The sequence below is a fragment of the Podarcis tiliguerta genome (assembly GCF_965153285.1).
Source record: "Podarcis tiliguerta genome assembly, chromosome: 6".
NCBI classification, from domain to species: domain Eukaryota; kingdom Metazoa; phylum Chordata; class Lepidosauria; order Squamata; family Lacertidae; genus Podarcis; species Podarcis tiliguerta.
This window is the reverse complement of record NC_139539.1, coordinates 73,597,928-73,620,992: the sequence shown is the minus strand read 5'-3', so window position 1 is coordinate 73,620,992 and position 23,065 is coordinate 73,597,928. Positions and strand designations below refer to the sequence as shown.

The 23,065-nt window shown below is 45.1% G+C and overlaps 1 protein-coding gene across 5 annotated transcripts in view; it reads right to left on the bottom strand.

Moving 5' to 3' along the window:
* ALG14 (ALG14 UDP-N-acetylglucosaminyltransferase subunit) overlaps positions 1-20,281 on the bottom strand; it is a 53,127-nt gene extending 32,846 nt beyond the window's left edge. For 4 of the 5 annotated variants that reach the window (XM_083445101.1, XM_083445102.1, XM_083445100.1 and 1 more), the window contains exons 1-3: positions 19,782-20,264; positions 14,544-14,695; positions 8,769-8,891 (exon numbers count right to left, since the gene is read on the bottom strand). In XM_083445101.1, the coding sequence (XP_083301227.1) occupies positions 8,769-8,891; positions 14,544-14,695; positions 19,782-19,923 (417 nt within the window). In that variant the 5' untranslated portion in view covers positions 19,924-20,264. Of the gene's footprint in view, positions 1-8,768; positions 8,892-14,543; positions 14,696-19,781 lie in introns of all 5 variants that reach the window. The other variant, XM_083445104.1, reaches the window with a different exon arrangement.
* Positions 20,282-23,065: the final 2,784 nt, after the last annotated feature.

The window sequence follows — 23,065 nt, the reverse complement described above, 5'->3', positions numbered from 1 at the left end:
GGGCACTGAATAGAACCAGTTGAAACTGCATATTCAACGCTATTAGAAGGTAATGGTCTGAAACCATACACAGAACTGCTGTACGCCACATTTATTTCTGATGTCCTTAGTGCTGGAGGTGTGTTAACTGGTTTCAGGAGAGCTTCCCCGTTAACAGTAACAAAAGCAACCCTGGCTGCAGGCCTCCTTCCTAAAATACTAAAGCTGCACAAAAAATAATAGGGAATGGTGGTCCCAAGCAAGTTAGTCCAAGTCCCATTTAAATCAGCGGGACAACTAAAGTTGTGCTGAACTTTTAAGTTCCCTTGAAATGGATGGGATTTAAGCATGACCGCCTCTGAATTGGGGTTTCCTTTTTTTGCCTCTAATGTAGGAGCTTTGCCTTGTAGGTATGGATGAATTCTGTTTATATTTTCCTACATTGGCCATTGTTGTTGTTGTTTAGTCATTTAGTCGTGTCCGACTCTTCGGTACCCCATGGACCAGAGCACGCCAGGCACTCCTGTCTTCCACTGCCTCCCGCAGTTTGGTCAGACTCATGTTTTTAGCTTCGAGAACACTGTCCAACCATCTTGTCCTCTGTCGTCCCCTTCTCCTTGTGCCCTCCATCTTTCCCAACATCAGGGTCTTTTCCAGGGAGTCTTCTCTTCTCATGAGGTGGCCAAAGTATTGGGGTCTCAGCTTCAGGATCTGTCCTTCCAGTGAGCACTCAGGGCTGATTTCCTTCAGAATGGAGAGGTTTGATCTTCTTGCAGTCCATGGGACTCTCAAGAGTCTCCTCCAGCACCATAAATCAAAAACATCAATTCTTCAGCGACCAGCCTTCTTTATGGTCCAGCTTTCACTTCCATACATCACTACTGGGAAAACCATAGCTTTAACTATACGGACCTTTGTCGGCAAGGTGATGTCTCTGCTTTTTAAGATGCTGTCTAGGTTTGCCATTGCTTTTCTCCCAAGAAGCAGGTGTCTTTTAATTTTGTGGCTGCTGTCACCATCTGCAGTGATCACGGAGCCCAAGAAAGTAAAATCTCTCACTGCCTCCATTTCTTCCCCTTCTATTTGCCAGGAGGTGATGGGACCAGTGGCCAGGATCTTAGTTGGCCATTATATTTTCCAATTAAGTTTCTGACCTGGTTGCTTTGCAGCGCTGGATTGTATATCTAGGCCGCGGGTTGCTAACCTGTGGCCTTCCAGATGTTATTGAATGGCACTTTCCACCAACTCCAACTATGGCCAGTGGTCAGGGAGGATGAGGACTATAGTTCAGAAACATCTGGAGGGTCACATCTTAGCCAGCCCTGATATTGACTGAAATTAATATGGGCTGTATAAAGAATTCAAACTGTTGCTTTTTGGTTGTTTTTCAGAACAATTGTTATGATCCTGCCAACTTTAGATATGTTTAAGTTTAATTGATTTCAGCAGGCGAATTGAACATGTTCTTAACTCTCTCATACGGAAACCAATGGGATTAAAAGTGCGCTCAGCTTAAGTTCTGTCATGCTCAATATTAACAAAATGAACATTACACAGATGCATCCACTGCAGCTTATAGGAATGTCTCATGTTAGCAATTTGCAATTCTTATTATTGGCACAAATATATTTCTAGTCGACTTGAAGGCATTTCTCCCCCTTGAAATTATATGTGAAGGGCAAGAGACCAAACTTTTCACACTGGGTGTTCTGCTCTGGCCTTGCAAAGGAGCCCTGGGGTGACGTGGCAAGGGAAGGTCAGTTGTTGCAGGACCAAGGAGAGCTCCTAGTCATTAAGAGATCTGGGGCAAACTGATGGATGACCAACTCTATTTCTCTGTAATATCCGAATTGGAGAGGCTATGCAAGCCCTGGAGCAGTGCCTGAACTTGCTGGTGGGCTGGATGAGGACCAACAAACTGACTCTGAATCCTGGTAAGCCGGAGGCACTCTGGGTGAGTGGTTCCCAAGTCTGGATAATTCATCATTGCCTGTTTTGGACGGGGTTGCACTCTCCCTGAAAAAGCTGGTTCATAGTCTGCGGGGTGCTCCGGCTTTGGTTGATATGAGAGCAGCAGCTGTTTCTTAACCGAGACAGCCTGACTGCTGTTGCCCATGCGTTGTAACTTCCAGATTGGATTGCTGCATTGTGCTCTATGTGGGGCTGCCCTTGAGAATGGCAGGTATGGTCTTCTCAGGAGGTCTAATCCATCCAATGTCAGAATCACTGTCTTGTAAAGACAGTGTCTTTACAATGTCTTGTAAAGAACCTATCTTTACAAATCGGACAAAGTGTCGTCGTTATTGTCTTTCTGGCAGGCCTGTCTGGGATAGCTCAGTCAGTACAGGACGAGGCTCTTAATTTCAGGGTCATGGATACGAGCTCCAAGTTGGCCTTCTTGCCTGCTGAGCACACCGTATCCAGCTATACCCATCTTTAGGTAGGTCTTCAAGGAACAGAGGTTGAGAACACAAGAGGAGCAAGACATCTAGCCCAGCATTCTGTTCCCACAGTGGCCAACTCTATGAAAAATACTGACCTGCCCACAGTAGAACTTTACACATCAATGGTGGTATCCAATGCCCTTGTTGTGTTAGCACATGGATTTATGGTATCCTTTCCCCCCTCCCTTGCACACCCCACATCTGTTCCAGAGGGTTGGGGAAAACCCTACAAATTTAGGAGGTGCATGGAGGGAACAGCAGGGAAAGAACATTCCGTTGTGCAAGCAGAAATCCTTTTGCAACATTCACCTAGCACTACTTTATGTTTATGTTTGTTCTCCAATTTAAAAAAAGGACATGAGACAATACACACCCGCACACACACACAGAACAGTATTTTGTCAGACAAGTTATGGATGGAAAACCCCCACAAGGCAACTTAGCAAATTCTCTCTAACATAAGAAATCCACTTTTTAATAACAACAACAACAACAACAACAACAACAACAACAACCCATTTTTCTATGTGCTCTGTAAACTCCAGAGATCAGGATAGAAGAAACCAATAATATACTGGAAAGTAATCTAGGTTTGTACTGTCTCCTCTAATAAAAAGTGGGGGGAAAGCCCTAATGCAAATCATGCTACAAAGGAACAATACCTTATTATCCATTCTAGAATGCTACAGAAGCGCAATGAACTTAAGACATTTTGAGAGCTGCGGAGAGAATGGAAAGTCTTAGCTAAGTGAAATAAAGATCGCCTTTCATCACTGTGTGAGCGTTTCTATAACAATAGTATCTGTTTGCTATGGTGGAACTTAGCGAGACTGTGAATCCGGCACCTTACCCTGCTTCCTCATTTCCATAATGCTATATGTATGGACTGAGGGTACTCCCTACCCAATCCCACCTTAGGGTGCCTAGCTTGGCACCTTTGGGAGATACGGTAACCAAGTGGTGTTGTAGTCAGCCTTAAGCGAGACAGCTGCCTCCAGCCTATCCAGCTGTAAAGAAGCATGGAATCCATTAAGGTTAAGGAAGCCAGACGGAATCCTTGCTTCGTCACTCTCTCACACAGAGCAGGAAGGAAAACATTGGAGTGCCTTAAGTCAGTTGGCAGAATCAAGAGTCAAAGCTTTTTCCCGGGCTTTGTCACTTCAGGCAATAGGATGCAGGGTTTGTGAAAGTACAAGAATGCTGTTTTCGTGGAGAAAGCACTCTGTGCATACAGAAAAACAACCTGTCATAGAGAAGGCTTTATCTAAATGGATAGATTCTTGCAGTGCTATTTTTTTATAGAAAAAGAGGTGCCGGAACTCACTATGAACACCTCCCTTGTTCTCTTATAATGGCAATGGCACCCACCTGAGAGGTGCCGGAAGTGAGTTCCGCCTAAAAATAAAAAAAAGCCCTGGAATATTGCTTTTTTTCTTTGAATTTATAAACATTTAAGCATAGGAAGAGTGTCCCCCCTTCTTCAGATCTCAACTATGCCAAGCAGCCTTAAGCAAGGTATCTTACCTGAGGCATTAACACTCCCTTTACACCTCCCTACTGCAATTTAGGGATTACAACCCTAGGTAGGTTTCAGGGCTCCCATCCAGGTAATTTAGTCAATATATATGAAACTCAAATGGTGCTAAGTGCCGGATATAAATATCACCGTTGTGCAGTTTTCCCAGACGTTTATGTCTACCTCCTCCTTGTGTGAGGCATGGAGTTGGGAAGTACTGGAGAGAAGGGAAGGGAATAACAGGACGCTTTGCTTATAAATTTAACATAAACACGAGAGGTTACCATGGGATTGCTGCAGAACAAAACTTTTAAGCACATAACCTTTCTGGGGGGGAGGGATGGAGATGAAGGACTTTAGACCCAGGAGCACAATATGATGCTCCAGACATTTCTACCTGACCCCTTGGGACTCGGCCTAAGCCACACCTCCTCCCCAGGCCCCGCCCCTTCTCTCTGGCCCAACTCCACCCCCTCCTTGTCCACCCCGAATGTTGTATTGAATGTGTGCTGAGTGGGGATAAATTCACTTTCCCAATATGCCACCCGACGCCTAGGTTAGAAAATGTGACGAAAACCCTTTAAAAGAGAGGGGAGGATAACACCTGAGGAAAATACCTTGCTCTGAAAAGGGATTGGAAGTTTGTCACTGGGAGAATACACAAAAGCAGTGATTGGATGGAGGGGCCCATTAAAAAGGAAATAAATGAAGCACTGAGGTAGCACCTCTCTCTTTTACACCCTCATGGCTAAATGTGGTTATACTGGAAGAGCGCAGGTTGGTAAAAATCTTCCTGTGGACTAGAAACTTGGGTAGACTTATTTGGCCAGGTGCTTTGCCGGCCCAACAACAAACTGCTATGCACAGGCAAACAACAGAATGGTAGAGTCATGTCAGACTGATCCCCACTCAACCCTGAAGCTCACTGGATAACCTTGGGCCAGTTACTATCTCTGTGCCTAACCTACCTCACAGGATTGTTGTGAAGGGGAAAGAACGCAAGAGGCATGTATACTACTTTGACCTCCTTGGAGGAAAAAACAAGCTTTAAATGTAATAAACAAACCTCTGCGTGTGATCTATTCGGAATGCTGTCTTCCAGAGCCTGCTGTGCTGTGCTGTGCCTACAACCTTGTGCCATAGCACCTTGTGCCAAAGCCCTACTTGCGGGCAAGGCGGCTTGACTGCCACTTATTCCCACAAAGTAATGTTGAGGGCAGCGCTTGCTGTATTTGCTTAATCTCGCATTCCTTGAGCTCCTCGGATTTCTTCTTGCCGGTCGAGAGGAGTTTGGGAGGGCACAAGAATCTGCACAATCAGGTCTTGCTAGGCGCAAGTGACTTTTTGAAAGCATTCCGAAATCCCACTGCTTCCCCATTAGAAGTACAGTAGAAACAGAAGAACGACAGCAACAACAACCTGCCTACGCTGATTAACGCCTAGTGTGTCCACAGATTCCAGCACGGCAACCGTGTCATTTGGGCCTCATTTGGTGCTTTTCTTGGTGTTTCCTATTTTTAACACTTTTGAAGTTGAGCTCCGTGGCAGATGCCTTTGACAGATGCTGTCAACTCGGAACGCCAACTTTTTGTTCCACCCCCTCCGAAGACTTTTTTAACCTTTGGGACCTGGTAGTCTGCCAAGGATGTGGTGCTCTGCGGCTCAGTAAACGCAGTCTCACCCAAGCAGAGTTAAATATATGTTGCTGTTGAGGCGGCTTTCAAGCTCAAAGCTAGATACTCTGCCTGATAAATGTCCGTGTAATAATATATTAAGCCACGCTGTACGATAAAGGGATTGTGCGCTGTTGCTCTTAAAAAAAGATGCAATATCTCAAAGTGTTCAGGGAGAACCTTATCAAACAATACACAGCTCTCCCTTTCAATTGTTATCAGATCCTCTTTCCCAAGACACTTTAAAAGAGGCGGCAGTTAACACCTCTAACGTCGGTTTTACGAAAGAAAGCCGTTGGCACCGCCTCCCTGACGAATGGATTAATTTTTCTCCAGCTATTTACATTAGCTGGTTTTCACCTTCAAAGCCTTGGGTGATCAGAGTCAGAGTTATCTGAAGGACAACTTACACCTGTATCCACCTGCCCACACGTAAAGGTTAAGAATGGAGGTCCTCTTGGTTTGCCTACCACTGCAGTCGGTGAAATACGACACAGGGCCTTCTCTGTGGTAGCCTCACGACTCTGAAATTTGTTGCCAGCTGACCTCTGGAAAGCTACCATACTCCAGACCTTCAGAAGCACTTTGAATATGTATTTGTTTTGGGTGGACGATGCATCCTTTGGTGCTTTTCTATTGGTACCCCTTCTAGCTGAACTACAGTGGTGGTAGTGGTAGTGAACCCGTGACCCTCGGAGTGTTGTTGAACACCAGTTCCCATCACTCAGTAGGACCAATGGTCAGGGACAATGGGGTTTGTAGTTCAGCAGCTACAACTGCAGATTCCCCACCACTAAACGAGATGATTTGACTCTGCATAAGGCAGCTGCATGTGTTCAGATGAGCACTCAAAAGCATCTCGTATACATTATTTCAGCAATCCTAACCAAAACAGTCTTGCAAGCCCTATACCACAGGCATTAAGACAGGAGTGGGAGGAGAGAAAGAGCCGATTGCTTACAGCCACCTATAGAAAATCACGGATGAGGAGAGATTTGAACTGGGGACTTGTGGCCACACCCTTAGCCACAATGCACAGCACTTCACAAGCCAGTCTACAAGTCGCTCTAAATCAAAGCACCTGAGTGATGCTGCTGTGGCTGAGTACAGAGTGTATTCAGTTTCACTATGCACTGGCAAAACTCCATTCTCTTGCAGCGAGAGTCCCTTTTTTTTAAACACACACACACCCTCAGAGGAGATTTCAGTGCAAAGTCCAGGAGGCCCTCTGGCACCAGCTCTGTATTTTTTGGCACTGCTATTTCAAGCGAAAAAGCTCTACAGAAGTTAAACTATCGCTAAGTTACCCGCCGATACCCTTTCTCCTTTGACTTTTTCCACATCATCTCCTCCAGCAATGTAATGGTCTGTTTGATTTTCCAGACAATTTCCCTTATGATGGAAACTCAATACAATTGATGCTAATTAAACGGAGCCATCGCTGTAACAAGGCAATGTCCTAATGTACTCGTCGCATAAAGACGGTCTGTTTCATTTGAATTAAGGCATTTTGCTTCCTCTTTAATGAAAAGCAAAAAATCAATGTATGGGGAAGAAACGGGGAACAGGGATGGGCTCACTAAGGTCTCTCCTTTGTTTTCTTTCATACTCTGGTTAGCAACTAGCTTTACGGGAGAATCACTTTGAAGTCAGGAGAGTGTTCCACCCCCTATGACTTTGCAATCGACAGTCAACAAGCCCCACTCTGTTCCCGCATTGCTCTTCTGGGGGTGGGGGTGGCGCCAGATAGAAAGAAAAGTTAGACAGAAAGAAAAGTTACCTTGAAACTAACTTTTTAGAACCTTGTTATTACAACATGGTACAAGCTTCTCCTAGCAGACTATTGAACCTCATCAGAGGTCCAATTTAGCAGTGTCTATAAGGAAGCGTGGGACACGTGTAGCGCTGTGGGTTAAACCGATCAGAAGGTCGGCAGTTCGAATCCCCAACCTGGGGTGAGCTCCCGTTGCTCGGTCCCTGCTCCTGCCAACCTAGCAGTTCGAAAGCACATCAAAGTGCAAGTAGATAAATAGGTACCGCTCTGGCGGGAAGGTAAATGGCGTTTCCGTGCGCTGCTCTGGTTCGCCAGAAGCGACTTAGTCATGCTGGCCACATGACCCGGAAGATGTACGCCGGCTCCCTCGGCCAATAAAGTGAGATGAGCGCCGCAACCCCAGAGTCGGTCACGACTGGACCTAATGGTCAGGTGTCCTTTTACCTATAAGGAAGCTTTGCCATGTGCCCCCCCCCCAAAAAAAAGCTTCTAAAGATTTAGGGCAACAATCCCAACGCCAAGGAAGCAGACTTCTGCTTGTGTGAGAGGAGTTTCCCTTCATCTTCTTTCCCTTACAGGTCCTGTGGCCCTCCAAATCTGCGCTGCCTGGTCCCCCAGCTGCCCAGAGCGGATTTGTGGGGTACCTTGAAGAGAGATAATCCATTCTAAATAGGGTGCCTGCTCTGCTGGCAGGTGGGCATTGTTGGATTTCCCTTTTAGTCTCAAGGTACCATCAGAAACACTTCTTTCTCTTTATTACAGATGAATAGAAGACAATAAGAGTTTTCATACTGTATAAACAGGAATGTTGAGTCTACTTTGTTGTTCACTGGAACCCCGTGATCCTACCAAGCAAGGCACAAAAGACACCTATTTAGAATGAAAGAAGGGGTACCTCTGAGCACATGGGCCGAAGGAATTTGTTTTTAGTAGAAAAACTGAGGTGAGTTCACAGTCCTTTCAAAAACTTCACTCCTGGTTAGCCTTCTTATTGCAGCAGCCTAATAAAAAGTCACTTTGTTGTTGCTGTTGTTAAACAATTTGGAGCCGGAAATCCTTGTTATCTGGCCGCAAATCATTGCAATATCTTCCACTAGATCCTGATCTAACTTCAGCCACCTTTGATATAAATCAGCTAGACAGACCGATAATACCCTGTTTTATGAGTACCCACTGCCACATTGAAATTTGCCTGAAAATGCTGCATTGCACAAGAGAGCTGCTTAAAGGTTGGAGGACTCAATCGAGGGAAGTAAACCCTGAAGGAACCAGTCCTAAATTTGTATGCATATTTAGAGGTTTGTTATCTCCAGATAGTTATTTCCTTTTGGAACAGACAAGGCATTTCTTCACTATTTGTCTGCAACAGTTGTTTTACATACCAAATCCGGCTTGAGTCTGAAGGTCAAAGGGAGAGAGTAAAACATGGAACGCAGAGTCGTCAGCACAGAGGAGCTCCACAACTGACGGACCTCCCGGCTTCTGGGAATGCGGTGGAGGGTGAACTTGGAAAACAAGGGAATAAATGGACAGATTTACACCAGATGACTCGTGACCGTTTGCACATAGTTCCATAAGGCGGCTGCTATCTTTGCTTGCTGCACACCTCCCATTCACAAAAAAAGGAACAGATACCAGTGATGGGGCTCTTGGGTTGGGCTTGTGGCTGTGGCCTCTAGATTGCAACCTATTTCCCTGTTCCAAAGGAGCGAGTTCTCCATTTGCAAAAGATGCCCTGACCTTTCACAGGATTTTCACCCCTCCCCTGCAAGCAGCATCCGGCACATGCTTTTAAACACATGATGAATATGAGTGCAAGACCCGGACATGGCAGCACAGATGCATAAAATCACTTGGAAAATGCAAGCAAATGTCTCTCTCCTTACTTTTCAAACAGTGCTCAAAATGTGCAGCTTAGGCAGCACAACAATTGGCTTATTGCTCCACCTAGTGGACAGTAAGATGAATTGCTAGCAACAGATGCTGTTGAACTGAAATCTTCTGAGCTTCCTATTAAAAGTGTTCTGCTCTAATCTTACCTTGCAAAGCATCCTCCCAATTTCCACATCACTTTGTGTCATAAGTTAGGACACTGGTTCATACACCTTTTTGGCAAAGTTAGTACAAAACTAATCCCCAAGCTATGCTTGACTTCACAATGATTACTAAGGTGAAACAGCAACGGAAGTTGCAGCTCAGACGTTATGCTAACCATAATTTAGTGTTGCAGAAATGAGCCTCAGGAACCCTCATGCTTGCACACTCCTTCTTACACCCAAGAAGGAAGTCTTTAGAAGCTTTTGCTTTTGCTTAGTGTGTCTATCAAACTCTAACCTATAGTTACTCTTTTCTACGGTTGGTTGAAAAAAGCCAGCCTAAACTATGGTCTGAGCTGGCTTGCTTCAGCTAACCACAGCTAAGATTAACCAGTTTGTCCAGGCTTAAAAATTTCTATACCAAATGAAGAAAAACATAGGGCACAGAAAAAAGTAATAACAAAACTGCAACCATAAAAAAATACATCGCAAATGGATAGATTAAATTAATACAGGCATGTAGCTGTGTGACCCTGTCAAGGAAGGCCTGGACAAACAGGTGAGATTTCAGCTGCCTCTTAAATGCCAATACTGTAGGTGCTGGCCTGATGTTCACCGGAGGAAGCCTGCAAAGGGCAGGTCCTGCCACACTAAAGGCTGTGGTCTTAGCGGACGTAAGACCAACCCTGGAAACATATGGCACTACTTGGGGGTATCTCTCTTGAGCTTCAAAGTGACCAAGCAGGACTGTAACAAGCAGGTGTTCCCAAAGGTCCCAAGTCATTCAGGGCTTGACATGCGAATAGCAAAACTTTAGAATTAAGTCTTGTAGCATACTGGCACCCAGGGCAACTATTTCAGCACAGGATTTATGTGCTGTTGATAGGGCGCATCCTCCAACAGCCAGGCTGTAGCATTCTGCACTACCTGTAGCTTCCCGGACCAACCTTAAGGGGAGTCCTACATAGAGCGCACTGCCGTAATCCAATCAGGGGGTTACTAATGCCTAGACCAGTGTTTCCCAACCTTGGGCCTCCAGCTGTTTTCGAACTACAATTCCCATCATCCCTGACCACTGGTCTTGCTAGCTGAGGATTATGGGAGTTGTAGTCCAAAAGCAGCTGGAGGCCCAAGGTTGAAAAATGCTGGCCTAGACTACTATAGCTAAGGTATTTTGATCCAGGAATGGCTGCAGCTGTCACACCAGTTGATCTGGCAGAAGGTAGTGTGGCACACTGGTTAGGGTGCTGAACTAGGACCTGGGAGGCCAGGGTTCAAATCCCCACTTGGCCATGAAGTTCTCAGGGTGACCTTGGGCCGGTCACTGCCTCGTGGCCTAAGCTACCTCACAGGTAGGTTCCATCTTCAAAGAAACTGCCTTTTTTTTAAAGTCATCAAAAAATGAAAGATGCCTTGGCTGCTAGTGCTCATTCGCACCCAAAGCTGTTTTGTTGTTTTCCTCCTGCATGTGCTAAGAATGTTGAATCCTTCGTCTTTGGACTGTCTTGTCCAAACAGAAAACACGAGCAGGAATTTTTAGTGACGTTGGTGAGAAAAATGCTGTGAAGCCCACAGCCATAAGGAGGCCATCCCAACCTGTTTTATGTGGGTGAGATGTGGTGGTGCGATTTACCCCAGTGGGTTTATTTTAGCTCATTTTTTAAAATATAATTTTTTAATCTGTTGCCCACAACAGTTCCTTAAGAGAAGCAGCAGACCACATGCAAGGATCCACTTCCTGCCCTGAACGAATTACCAGCTCTATAGCTTTGTGCCAGCAATGGCTGGATTTGTGTGTAGCTCCCCCTCGTTGTGAACCTCTCCAGGAGGCAGCTTCTCAGCCTGGGGGATCCTGCCACTCCTGCTGACTACAGGATTCCCCTGGAAAGGGTATAGGTAGGCATCTTGTTCCACTTAAGCCTTGTTCAAGCAACAAGGCTTGCCTAGGCTCCAATGCCTTCCTGTATTCTTGGATTCCTCAGAGAACCTCTCCTGGTGCCGACTTAAATAAATAACTTTATTTGAACTGAATTTTTATGCAGCTTAATCTTAAAAACCTCTAAGTAGACTTTGTCAGCTTTTCAGCACCAGGCTGAATGTTTCTATTCTCCCAGGCTATGGACAGAACTAATGGTCTGGCTGTTTGTTTGGAACTTCTTTTTGGTTGTGTGAAGCAATGTGTAAATCAAGCTGAAGAAACTAAACTGAGGAAGTCCCACTGTATTCCGTGGAGTTCATTCTTAATAATAATAATAAGATGAAGAAGAAGAAGAAGAAGAAGAGTTTGGATTTGATATCCTACTTTATCATTACCCTAAGGAGTTTCAAAGCGGCTAACAACCTCCTTTCCCTTCCTCCCCCACAACAAACACACTGTGAGGTGAGTGGGGCTGAGAGACTTCAGAGAAGTGTGACTAGCCCAAGGTCACCCAGCAGCTGCATGTGGAGGAGCAGAGAGGCGAATCCGGTTCACCAGATTACGAGTCCAGTGCTCTTAACCACTACACCACACATGTGTAGGGTTGCAGTCTTACAGGGCAAGCCTATATATGTCTACTCAGATGAAAGTCCTATTGAGTTCAATAAGACTTACTCCCACATGAGTGTAATAGGATTGCATCCTTAACTGGTTGGTGGTGCAGTCCTGTACCTGCTTCCCTGGGAACAAAACCCACTGAACTCAATGGGACTTAACTTCAGTGTAGATGTGCACAGAAGTGCACCATAAACCTCACAGAAGGGACCACAAGGGTCATCTAGCCCAACCCCCTGCAATGCAAGAATCTTTTGCCCAATGTGGAACTTAATCCCACGGCCCTGAGATCGAGAGTCTTCTGCTCTACCAACTGAGCTACCAGGGCAGATATGTATAACCACTATGATTTCTTTAATCAAGTGGCAGACCTTATATAAATTCAGATGAACAACATTTTGAAATCTACTTTTTATTCCATTTCATCTTTTCTCCTGATAATATTGCTTGTTCTACAGGGATGGGGGCTAAATTCCTTCTTCCAGTTTCACGGAGGAGAGTACAAGCACTCAAACGAAAAAGAAAGAAAGAAAGAAAGAAAGAAAGAAATGTATGCCCTCCGAGTAGGAACAAAAATTCCGCCTAGGAGATCTGAGGCAGAACAGTGATGTGGTTCAACGACTTGAGTTCTCAGCGGAGTCGTAATCCTTAGAACTTGATAGGTACTAGATCAGACGACAACACACCCCCCCTGCAAAAAAAGCAATCTCATATTGTAATAAATGTTACAAAGTAAAAGACACTTTAGTGGGGATAAGCCCAACCCTGAAACCTCAACCCAAAACAAAATAAAACACGGCATAGAAGCATGTTAACAATAACAAAATTTAAAAGCTTCAGAAGCAGGTCCAACTGAAACAAAGTTTTCGTTTTCCTGAGTTTGGGTTACACAGAACTTGTTAAGATACTTAAAAGGAAACAGATGTATGTTGACATGCATTTATAAAAGATCCTATCAGATGCCACCTTTCTTTCTGGTACTTTTGTTAATAATTGCATGTAGCAAGAGATTAAAGAGAAATATTTCTTTGTGTTGTTTTCCCTGCCCCTCCCCCGCTCACAGTTTGTCTTCATTGTGCAAGATGTGCTTGGAATTGGCTATTTCCCATGCTGAACTGATTATAACAGAGTTGCTGGCTAAGCTGTAGTGAGGAAAAGCTTGACCATGTTTCATACATGTGCTGAAGTCACATACAGAGCTAGGAAAGGGCATGTAACATCCCGAGCATCTTAAAAAGCAGAGACATCGCCTTGCCAACAAAGGTCCGTATAGTTAAAGCTATGGTTTTCCCAGTAGTGATGTATGGAAGTGAGAGCTGGACCATGAAAAAGGCTGGTCGCCGAAGAATTGATGCTTTTGAATTATAGTGCTGGAGGAGACTCTTGAGAGTCCCATGGACTGCAAGAAGATCAAACCTCTCCATTCTTAAGGAAATCAGCCCTGAGTGCTCACTGGAAGGACAGATCCTGAAGCTGAGGCTCCAATACTTTGGCCACCTCATGAGAAGAGATGACTCCCTGGAAAAGACCCTGATGTTGGGAAAGATGGAGGGCACAAGGAGAAGGGGACGACAGAGGACGAGATGGTTGGACAGTGTTCTCGAAGCTACCAGCATGAGTTTGACCATGCTGCAGGAGGCAGTGGAAGACAGTAGTGACTGGCGTGCTCTGGTCCATGGGTCACAAAGAGTTGGACACGACTAAACAACAACAAACATCCCGAGCCTACTAGGGCTTGTTAGGCAAGCACACCAAGGGTTTAGGATGCGGCTACCAGCAGCTATGCCAGCACAAAGCATGGCCTTGTCTGGTGCTGCAGCTGCATTGTAGTGGAACTGCAGGCAGATGTGCTTGTGCAAATGGCATTGGCAGATGTGCCACATTTTTCACTCTACTCAATGGACAGAAGACCCTTATTGATATGAAATCCTTCTCAGGTACAGGGAAACAGAGCTCATACGTTTAGATCACTTTTGCCACTGGTTCTTAAACCTGCAGTCCACTGATGACCAATGATCCCTCATGCATTTTCAGGCGGCTCCTAAACTGTCAATGGAAAGAGAAAGAAAGGCTGGAGGTCTCTTTCTGCCACATCCTGAAGATAGGCAAGCCCTTTTTTCTGGGAAACGTACAAAGTGAAAAATGAAAAGCAACTTGTCTTTTCAAGCAGACATTTTAAAACGAAACCTCTGACTGTGTGCACATTTCTCCCTTGTGTACAGAATTATTATTATTATTAATGAGAACAAACAGTCATTGATTATAATCCCCAATACTATACATGGTTATTTGGAAATGCCTTGCTGGTTTCAGCGAGGGCTTATCTTAAAAGCAGGGGTGGCTAATCTTTTTTGGCCTGAGTGAAAGCCACATTCACCCTTGGCTAACTTTTGGGTTTGTGAGTAAAAGGTAAGATTCAATAAAGATAAAAGCATAAAGAGGCAATTCAGCAGGATAAATTGAGAAGCAAAGTGCTCAGAGCTACAGATATGGAGCCCAATGAAAATCATGCTGATAAGCGATTTAAGTCACCATTTCGGCACGTGAAATATAAACAAACAGTTATCAATAAAGATGCCACAACTTACCAAGGAATTGGAGGCGGTTTCAGCTCTTTGTTGTTCAAAAGAACGGATTTTTTCTTCACTCATTTTGTCTGAATCAGCCAAAACATAATGTCTAGGAGAGTATGTCTGGGACAGGCTACTAAGTAACCTCAAGATTTCTGTAGTGTGCCCGCCTGAAAAACACAAAAGCGAAGGTGGCTTGTGAGAGATCAGCGAACTGCAAGACTCTGATGACTGCAGCATCAACTGGAGACTGATGTGTGTTGATGACTGAGCCAGTATAGATCAAACCCCATAGAGATAACTTTCATGTCATATCAAAGCACCATGCTTTTCATTTCAGACATTTCACATTTCCCCCTCTCAGTCAACTAATGTCTGAACTGCCAAATGTTTTCCATATGTATGTACTCCAACTCTAGTTCATTTCTGTTTTGTTAAAAGTTACACTTACATGGCCAGTGGGCTTGGGCCTTCCTAAAAGAAAAATCATATACTGTATTTTTCGCCCTATAGGACGCACTTTTTCCCCTCCAAAAATGAAGAGGAAATGTGTGCGCGTCCTATGGGGCGAATGCAGGCTTTCGCTGAAGCCTGGAGAGCGAGGGGGGTCGGTGCGCACTGACCCCTCTCGCTCTCCAGGCTTCAGGAAGCTATCCACTAGCCGTGGGAGAGCTGCGTGAAGTCGCACACCCTGAGCTTTGGGCTTCGCGCAGCCCTCTGCTAGCTGTGGGAGAGCTGCGCGAAGTCACACAGCTCTCCCACGGCTAGCGGAGAGCTTGCCGGCACCCAGAAGCTTGGGGCACGCTGAGCTCAGCATGCCCCAGGCTTCGGGCTTTGCGCAGCTATACGCAAGCCGTGGGAAATAATAATAATAATAATAAATTTTATTTATACCCCGCCCTCCCCAGCCAAAGCTGGGCTCAGGGCGGCTAACAACAGTCAAAACAATCCAACATTCTAAAAACTTTTCACCATAAAATCAATCAAAAACAAATTGATGGCAACCAGCAAGCAAAACCCTGTGCAGATTGCTAGAGGAGGGGGTCAGGCTGCGCCCTGACCAAAGGCCTGGTGGAACAGCTCTGTCTTACAGGCCCTGCGGAAAGATGTCAAGTCCCGCAGGGCCCTAGTCTCTTGTGACAGAGCGTTCCACCAGATTGGTGCCACAGCCGAGAAAGCCCTGGCTCTAGTTGAGGCCAGCCTAACCTCTCTGAGGCCTGGGACCTTCAGGATGTTTTTATTTGCAGACTGTAGGTTTCTCTGTGGGGCATACCAGGAGAGGCGGTCCCGTAGGTACGAGACTTCGTTTTGAGGTTTGCGAACTTCGTTTTCCTACTACTACTACTACTACTAATAATAATAATTTTATTATTTGTACCCCACCCAACTGACTGGGTTTCCTGTGGCAAATTTACATTCTTTGTCTATATTTGCAAGAAGCATTCTACTAATGTGATGCTGTTGTTTGTTTTAGAAGGGAACCAATTATTGGGAATATACAGTGGTGCCTCGCAAGACGAAATTAATTCGTTCTGTGCGTTTTTTCGTCTTGTGAATTTTTCATCATGTGAAGCACGGTTTCCCATAGGAAATGCATTGACGGTTTCCCATAGGAATGCATTGACGGTTTTAAGAAAAAGGCGCAAGACGTTTTCGTCTTGAGAAGCAAGCCCATAGGGAAATTCGTCTTGCGAAGCAACTCAAAAAACGAAAAACTCTTTCGTCTTGCGAGTTTTTCGTCTTGCGAGGCATTCGTCTTGCGAGGTACCACTGTATTAGGAACCTAAGAAACTCCTTCATACCAAGTCAGAGAAACTTGGACGCCTTTAAAGGGGGTTGGACAAATTAATGAAGGAAGAGGCTGTCCATGCCTACTAGTTATGATGGCTGTGTACTTTCTCCAGTATCAGAGGTGTTTTGCCTCTGAACATTAGTTCAGAGTGGGGAGAGTCCTCTTGCACTCATGTCCAACATCTGGGCTTTCATAGCCATGTGGTTATGGCCACTGTGAGTACAGGATTCGGTACTAAATGAGCCTTTCGTGTGATCCAGCAGGGCTTTCCTTATGCTCTTATGATCGATCCCACTCAGTATTCTCTATGCTGATTGACAGCTGCTCTTGGAGGGTTTCAGAAAGGTGTCTCCCGGTTGTGTCTGGAGGACACTGAGGATTAAATGTGGGACCTTCTGTAGAACATTGAGAAATACCCTTTACCCAGAGGCTGCTGCATTTAACAGTATAGTCATACTGTGCGACACTATTGAGACTAACCAGTAGCTTACCCTGCTGCTACGCTGACTCCCTCCACAGAGCCAGCGCTGGGTGGTGGTGGTTAGGTGTCAGACTAGGACCTGGAAGACCAGGGTTCAAATCCTCCCTCAGCCTGGGTGACCTAGGGCCAGTCAATGCTTCTCAGCCTAACCTACCTCACAGGGTTCTTGTGGGGATTAACTGAGGAGAACCCTTGTGTGCTGTCTTGAGCTCTTTATGAGAAAAAGGTGGGTGTAAAAGCAATAAATGAATAAATATTCTGTGAATAGATAAATGAAGCAGGATTCTCATGCTATTCGTAGTTATCTTGAAGGGAGAACTTCAGCAAGGTGCAGCTTTCCCATCAAAGCCCTACGACAGCAGGAGACGCAAGCGGAAAAATATTCACCTATATAGCAATTAGATGAACCGCTGTGCATGGGTCTGGCTACCCAATTTACATCCTTTAAACTCAAGACTCTGTAGTCACACGGCCCCTTCATCCTCTGGCACAGAGTAAGCCATGCCATGAGTTCACCCACCTTGGTGTAGGCTTGGCCCATGAGATTTTGCTGCCTGAGATGATGGACAAGGTGACACCTCCCCACCCCCACAGAAGCCATTCAGTTGGCTGTTCCACAGTATCCTCCACACCAGGCTAATTTGGGGAGCACAGGGCAAACTCTATGGAATACACAAATAAGAAGCTGCCTCATACACTTACTGGCAGCCAGACTCCAGGATTTTAGACTGGGTCTCTACCAGCCCTACAGGGGGAGATTCCAGGGATAGAACCTAGGACATGGGTAGGCAAACTAAGGCCCGGGGGCCGGATCCAGCCCAATCGCCTTCTAAAGCCAGCCTGCGGACGGTCCAGGAATCAGCATGTTTTTACATGAGTAGAATGTGTCCTTTTATTTAAAATGCATCTCTGGGTTATTTGTGGGGCCTGCCTAGTGTTTTTACATGAGTAGAATGTGTGCTTTTATTTAAAATGCATCTCTGGGTTATTTGTGGGGCATAGGAATTTGCTCATTTATTTTTTAAAAAATATAGTCCGGCCCCCCACAAGGTCTGAGGAACAGTGGACTGCTGAAAAAGTTTGCTGGCCCCTGATCTAGGACCTTCTTCATGTAAAGCAGATGCTCTACCATCAAGCTGTGGCCCTTCCCAAAAGCTATCCTCTCACACCTTGCTGCTGCACACGCACAATTCATTCATTTATTTCATAAAATATATACACTGCTTGTTTTTCGTTTTCAAAACCCACAAACAAACCTGAAAGTGATTTTTTAAAATAAAAAGCTGCTTCCTGATGTGGTCATCTCACATGACATTTTGATTTGTAAATTAATTAGCATTTTAATTTTCTGTCATGGGCAACTATGTGCTTTGGACCATCTCTGTAGCACCTACTCTTTATATAAGGAACAGCACATACTTTAAAAGCATATTATGACAGCTCCACGGGACATAAAGAAACATCCCTATTTCAGAGCAGATATTATTATCGTATTGACTGAGGTGAGCCTGCGCTTCCCCTGCAAGTGTTCACCCGTGCATCAAATGCAGCTTGGTGTCAGCCATCCGCCACGAGGCTTACGCTACAGGGCAAAGGACTTCAAGGTGGTGGGACATCTGCATTCATAAACATGCAGCTGTCACGAATGCTGCACATTACAAATGCCGCATACAATTCCCGTGTTACAACAGCTAAGCTGGCTAATGGTCTGTTTCTGTGCACTGTTCAATGTGCTGGTTATGACTTACAAAGTCCTATATGGCTTAAAAAGGTAAAGGTACCCCTGCCCGTACGGGCCAGTCTTGACAGACTCTAGGGCTGTGCGCTCATCTCACTCTATAGGCCGGGAGCCAGCGCTGTCCGCAGACACTTCCGGGTCACGTGGCCAGCGTGACAAGCTGCATCTGGCGAGCCAGCGCAGCACACGGAACGCCGTTTACCTTCCCGCTAGTAACGGGTCCCTATTTATCTACTTGCACCCGGGGGTGCTTTCAAACTGCTAGGTTGGCAGGCGCTGGGACCGAGCAACAGGAGCGCACCCCGCCGCAGGGATTCGAACCGCCGACCTTTCGATCGGCAAGTCCTAGGCGCTGAGGCTTTTACTCACAGCGCCACCCGGGTCCCTCCTATATGGCTTAGGTCCTACTTAACTGAGATTGCATCCCCTCCTACAAACCTGCCTGAGTTCTGAGATATTCCGGGGAGGCCTTTCTCTCAGTCCTGCCACTCTCACAGGCATGCTTGGTAGCGGTGTGGTATAAGGCCTTCTTTGTGCCTGCTCCAGGACAACTTTGGAACTTCTTGCCTAGAGAAACTAGTCTAGCTCCCTCTATCCTTCCTCCAGCAGCTGAAGACTTTCTTTATCCCAACAGATTTTTGGGGATAGTGTGTTTCGAATTAAAGGGCTGGGGCCTTGCTGTTTTCACGGTAATTATCTGTATGTTCTTAGTAAATTATATTATATTATAATGCTTGGTTGTTGTTTTTAATGTTTATTTCCGCTGTAAGCTGCCCTGAGTCTCTGTCTGGGGAAAATGCTGAATAAATTAATGAAGAAATAATAATAATAATAATAATAATAATAATAATAATAATAATAATAATAATAATAATAATAATAATAATAATAATATAGCGCCAATGCACGTGGCGCCAGCATTTGTTCTCAACAGCAGCGAGAACGGTTCTGTAAGATGCTTTCCGGCTTTGCATCCCCCTCAGCTAAAACTAGTCATTTTAGCTGGGCGACTTATAAATTGATTCGAGGCTCCACACGGTGGTTCCCCGAAACCAAATGAACCTCAGATCCATGCAAACCTCTGCCCGCTGTATGAACTACAGATCCCAGGATGCCTCGCGCCAAAGGACGCTGTGAGGGGGAAAGCTTGCCGCTGTGCTTGCTGGGTATTGTAGTCCGGGTGGACTAGGCCACGCTTTGCTATACAAAGCGCGGAGCGGGAAAACTCCGCCGTCTTTTTCTTACCAGAACCGGCCACCACCAGGAGGCTGACGGCAGCATTACGCGGGACGTGCGCTCGCCTCGTTCGGAAGAACCGCGCGGCGAAGAGAAACGGCAAGAGCAAAAGGAAAGCTGCGATGCCCAGAGTCGCCCAGGAGGATTCCATGAGGAAGACAGTAGCTAGGGCGGCGGACTACGGGAGCCGAAGCAGCTCAAAAATATTTAATCGTCGCCTTGCCACCCATCGCCTGTTTTCTTTTGGTTTTTTTCCCCAGGCAGCGCCTGTAGGTAGATGCAGGTGGTGTTTATTTCAAAAGGGGAACGTTTCCTGAAACTAGCAAACTTTTCCATTTTCGAAACAGGAATGTTTAGGAATGTGTAGGGTGAGAATTGTACTGTCCATAGTTATGCTGATAGTATGTGTTTTAATCACTGCTTTTTTTCCTAGGGGGACGCATACACCTAAACTTTTTGTGAATCTTTGTTCTTTTGTCCCGATTTGAACTATAAAATGGTGGAAACAAAATAAAATAAATTAAATTAAATTTAAAAATTCCTTCCAGTAGCACCTTAGAGACCATCTAAGTTAGTTATTGGTATGAGCTTTCGTGTGCATGCACACTTCTTCATGCACACGAAAGCTCATATCAATAACTAACTTAGTTGGTCTCTAAGGTGCTACTGGAAGGAATTTTTAAGAATTTATTTTATTTTATTTTATTTCGTTTGGACTACGGCAGACCAACACGGCTACCTACCTGTAACTATAAAATGGTGGTTTTCTTGAGTCAAAATGAGAGTACCCCTAAACATTTTTAAAGGAAAAAAGCACTGGTTTTAAAACTTCCTAAATCCTTAAATCTGGAGAGGAAGTTCTGAGTTCAGCAAAAGATATCCTTACCTTTTTGGAAGGAAATTCAGTAAGGAGGACTAGAGAACCTGTGGCCCTCCAGCTGTTTATTTATTTTATTTTCTGTCTCACCTCTTTCTCACTTTTTGTCCTACTTTTTTCCCTCCAAGGCTCTCAAGATGCTGTGCATGGTTCTCTTCCTCCTCATTTACGGTAATCCTCACAAAAAATCCTGTGAGGCTGAGAGGCAATGACTGGCCCAAGGCCACCCAGTGAGCTTCATGGCCAAGTGGGGATTTGAACTGTGGTCCTCCAGTCCTAGTCTGACACTCTAACCACTGTTGGACTCCAACTCCCATCAGCCCCAGCTAACATGGCAAATTATTGGGAATGATGGGAGTGTGGTTCATCATAGGTTCCCCACAATTGACAAACACTGCTGCCTATCAATACACGTCTTTACTGGTTAAAGTTTAACCTGTGCCCCTTTGCTGTCCTACATCCCTAATGTGTTTTTTTGCTATAGCCTTGTTCACCTTGAATAACAATAATTTCCCACCCTGCTTCTGTCCAAAGACAACAGCCTTATTGCAACATGATCTTCTGCCCTAGGAGTTTCCTTCCCTAGAGTTGGTTTCATGCATCTGGTGAATTAATAAGCTCCTGTCTCCCAAATTTCATGCCACAATAAAGCTTCAGTCCTAAACATACTATGCAGGAAGGGAGTAAAGGGAACAAAGTACTACAGTACAGGGGATCTTACTCCATGTAAATGTAAACATTGGGCTGCACAGTCTCTTAAGATGCCACAAAATTCACTGTTTTTGTGATATCAGGTGATCACAGCTGTTTTCAGGAATTTATGTTTCCATATTGCTCACCTTTCTAAGTAGTGAGTCTAGGCCTTCAGATTGTGGGAGAAGAAGCTCTATTGCCTGCCAGGAATGCAAGTCTGAAAACCGGCCAGGTGACATGTGATGTGATTTTCACAGTCATGGTATTACAAAAGCCAGGAGGTATCATGTTGCAGAATGCAAGCTGTACTTATTAATAATTATGTCAGTGTGCTGTACCTTGATGAAACCAAAGCATATAGTTAGTCTGGTCATGACTCCAGAAATTACCTTTTCACCTTAATGTGGACTCTCAAGACTATTTTTTGTATATTAATTTGTTTTGGGCAAGGGCCCTAACAATTTGGTTTGAACCTGAAACTCTCCCTTGTCACCACCTGACAAAAATCATACACTGCCAAAGCAGCAGCAGGAAGTTGCCTTTGAAGTACTTTTTCATGGCAAAAGAAACCACATTTTTGCATTATGGAACTTTTCAAAAGAAAGCAAAACTTTATATATTAAGTTCATTTTAGCTGTAGCACCAAGATTGGAGGAAAAGCTCTCCTAGAGTCAGTGCTGGATTTACGTATAAGCTAAACAAGCTATAGCTTAGGGCCCCACTCTCTTGGGGCCCCCCAAAAAATTTAAAGGAAAAAACCTGGATGTACATTTCTAAAATATAAGATAAAAAACAAATAAAATAAAATCTACATACAGCAACAGTGGCAACTGACTTTAGATATCTATTAGGTCCACAAATTACCATATAGGATATATTCAATTCAAGTGACAATTTGTTGTTGACAAAGGACAGCTGGACATATAAAGGGCCCCATTACCTTCAGTAGATTAGGGCCTCATCAAACCTAAGTCTAGCCCTGCCTAGAGTGCATTAAATCAGGTGGAGAACCTTTTTCCTACGAAGGACCACTGAAGAGGAAACAGGGATTAGTGAGCTGGGAGAGTCGGTGGCAGAGAGAAGTTCAGAATCAGAGGCAGAGGCTGGAGCAGGAGAGTAGGAGGAGGGGGGCCAAGAGGCAGAGATGAGTCAGGCTGGTGAAGAGTCATGGGTGTCTCCCCCTCCAGCTGCGACAAGCTCCCCTGCCCGCTGGTCTTCCAGAACCACAAGAGGCATGGAGAGTGCGGAGGATAAGTTAGCTTTACATAGACACAGTCTCAGAGTGCTTGGGGGAAACCCTGGAGAAGAGGGGACTTAGGTAGCTGTGGGGAGACAGGGACCTTCAGTCTCAGCAACCACTTCATGGGGACAAGACCTTTTGGAGATGAGTTGCAGATCCTGTTTTTTCTCATAAAGAATCCAACTTGCTCAGTGTGATTTATAGCTGGCTCACTACTGTTGGGTAAAGTGGTTATATTGCATAACTAGGATAGGGATGCGGTCTTTCTATCTGGCTCTGGAGACTCTCCTCAGGCCATACCCTGTCCTAGTACTGCTTTTTCCTAGTACTCTTTGAGTGTTTTTGTATTCCAGGAACATACCATTGAAGTCTGAAAATGCCTCCTGCTTCCTGGATGGAGAACAAAGAAAAGTGTCTGAATGTGTTTGGAAACTAGCCCAACATACAAAGATACCTTTCGCATCTATTGCTCAGCCTGCTTTT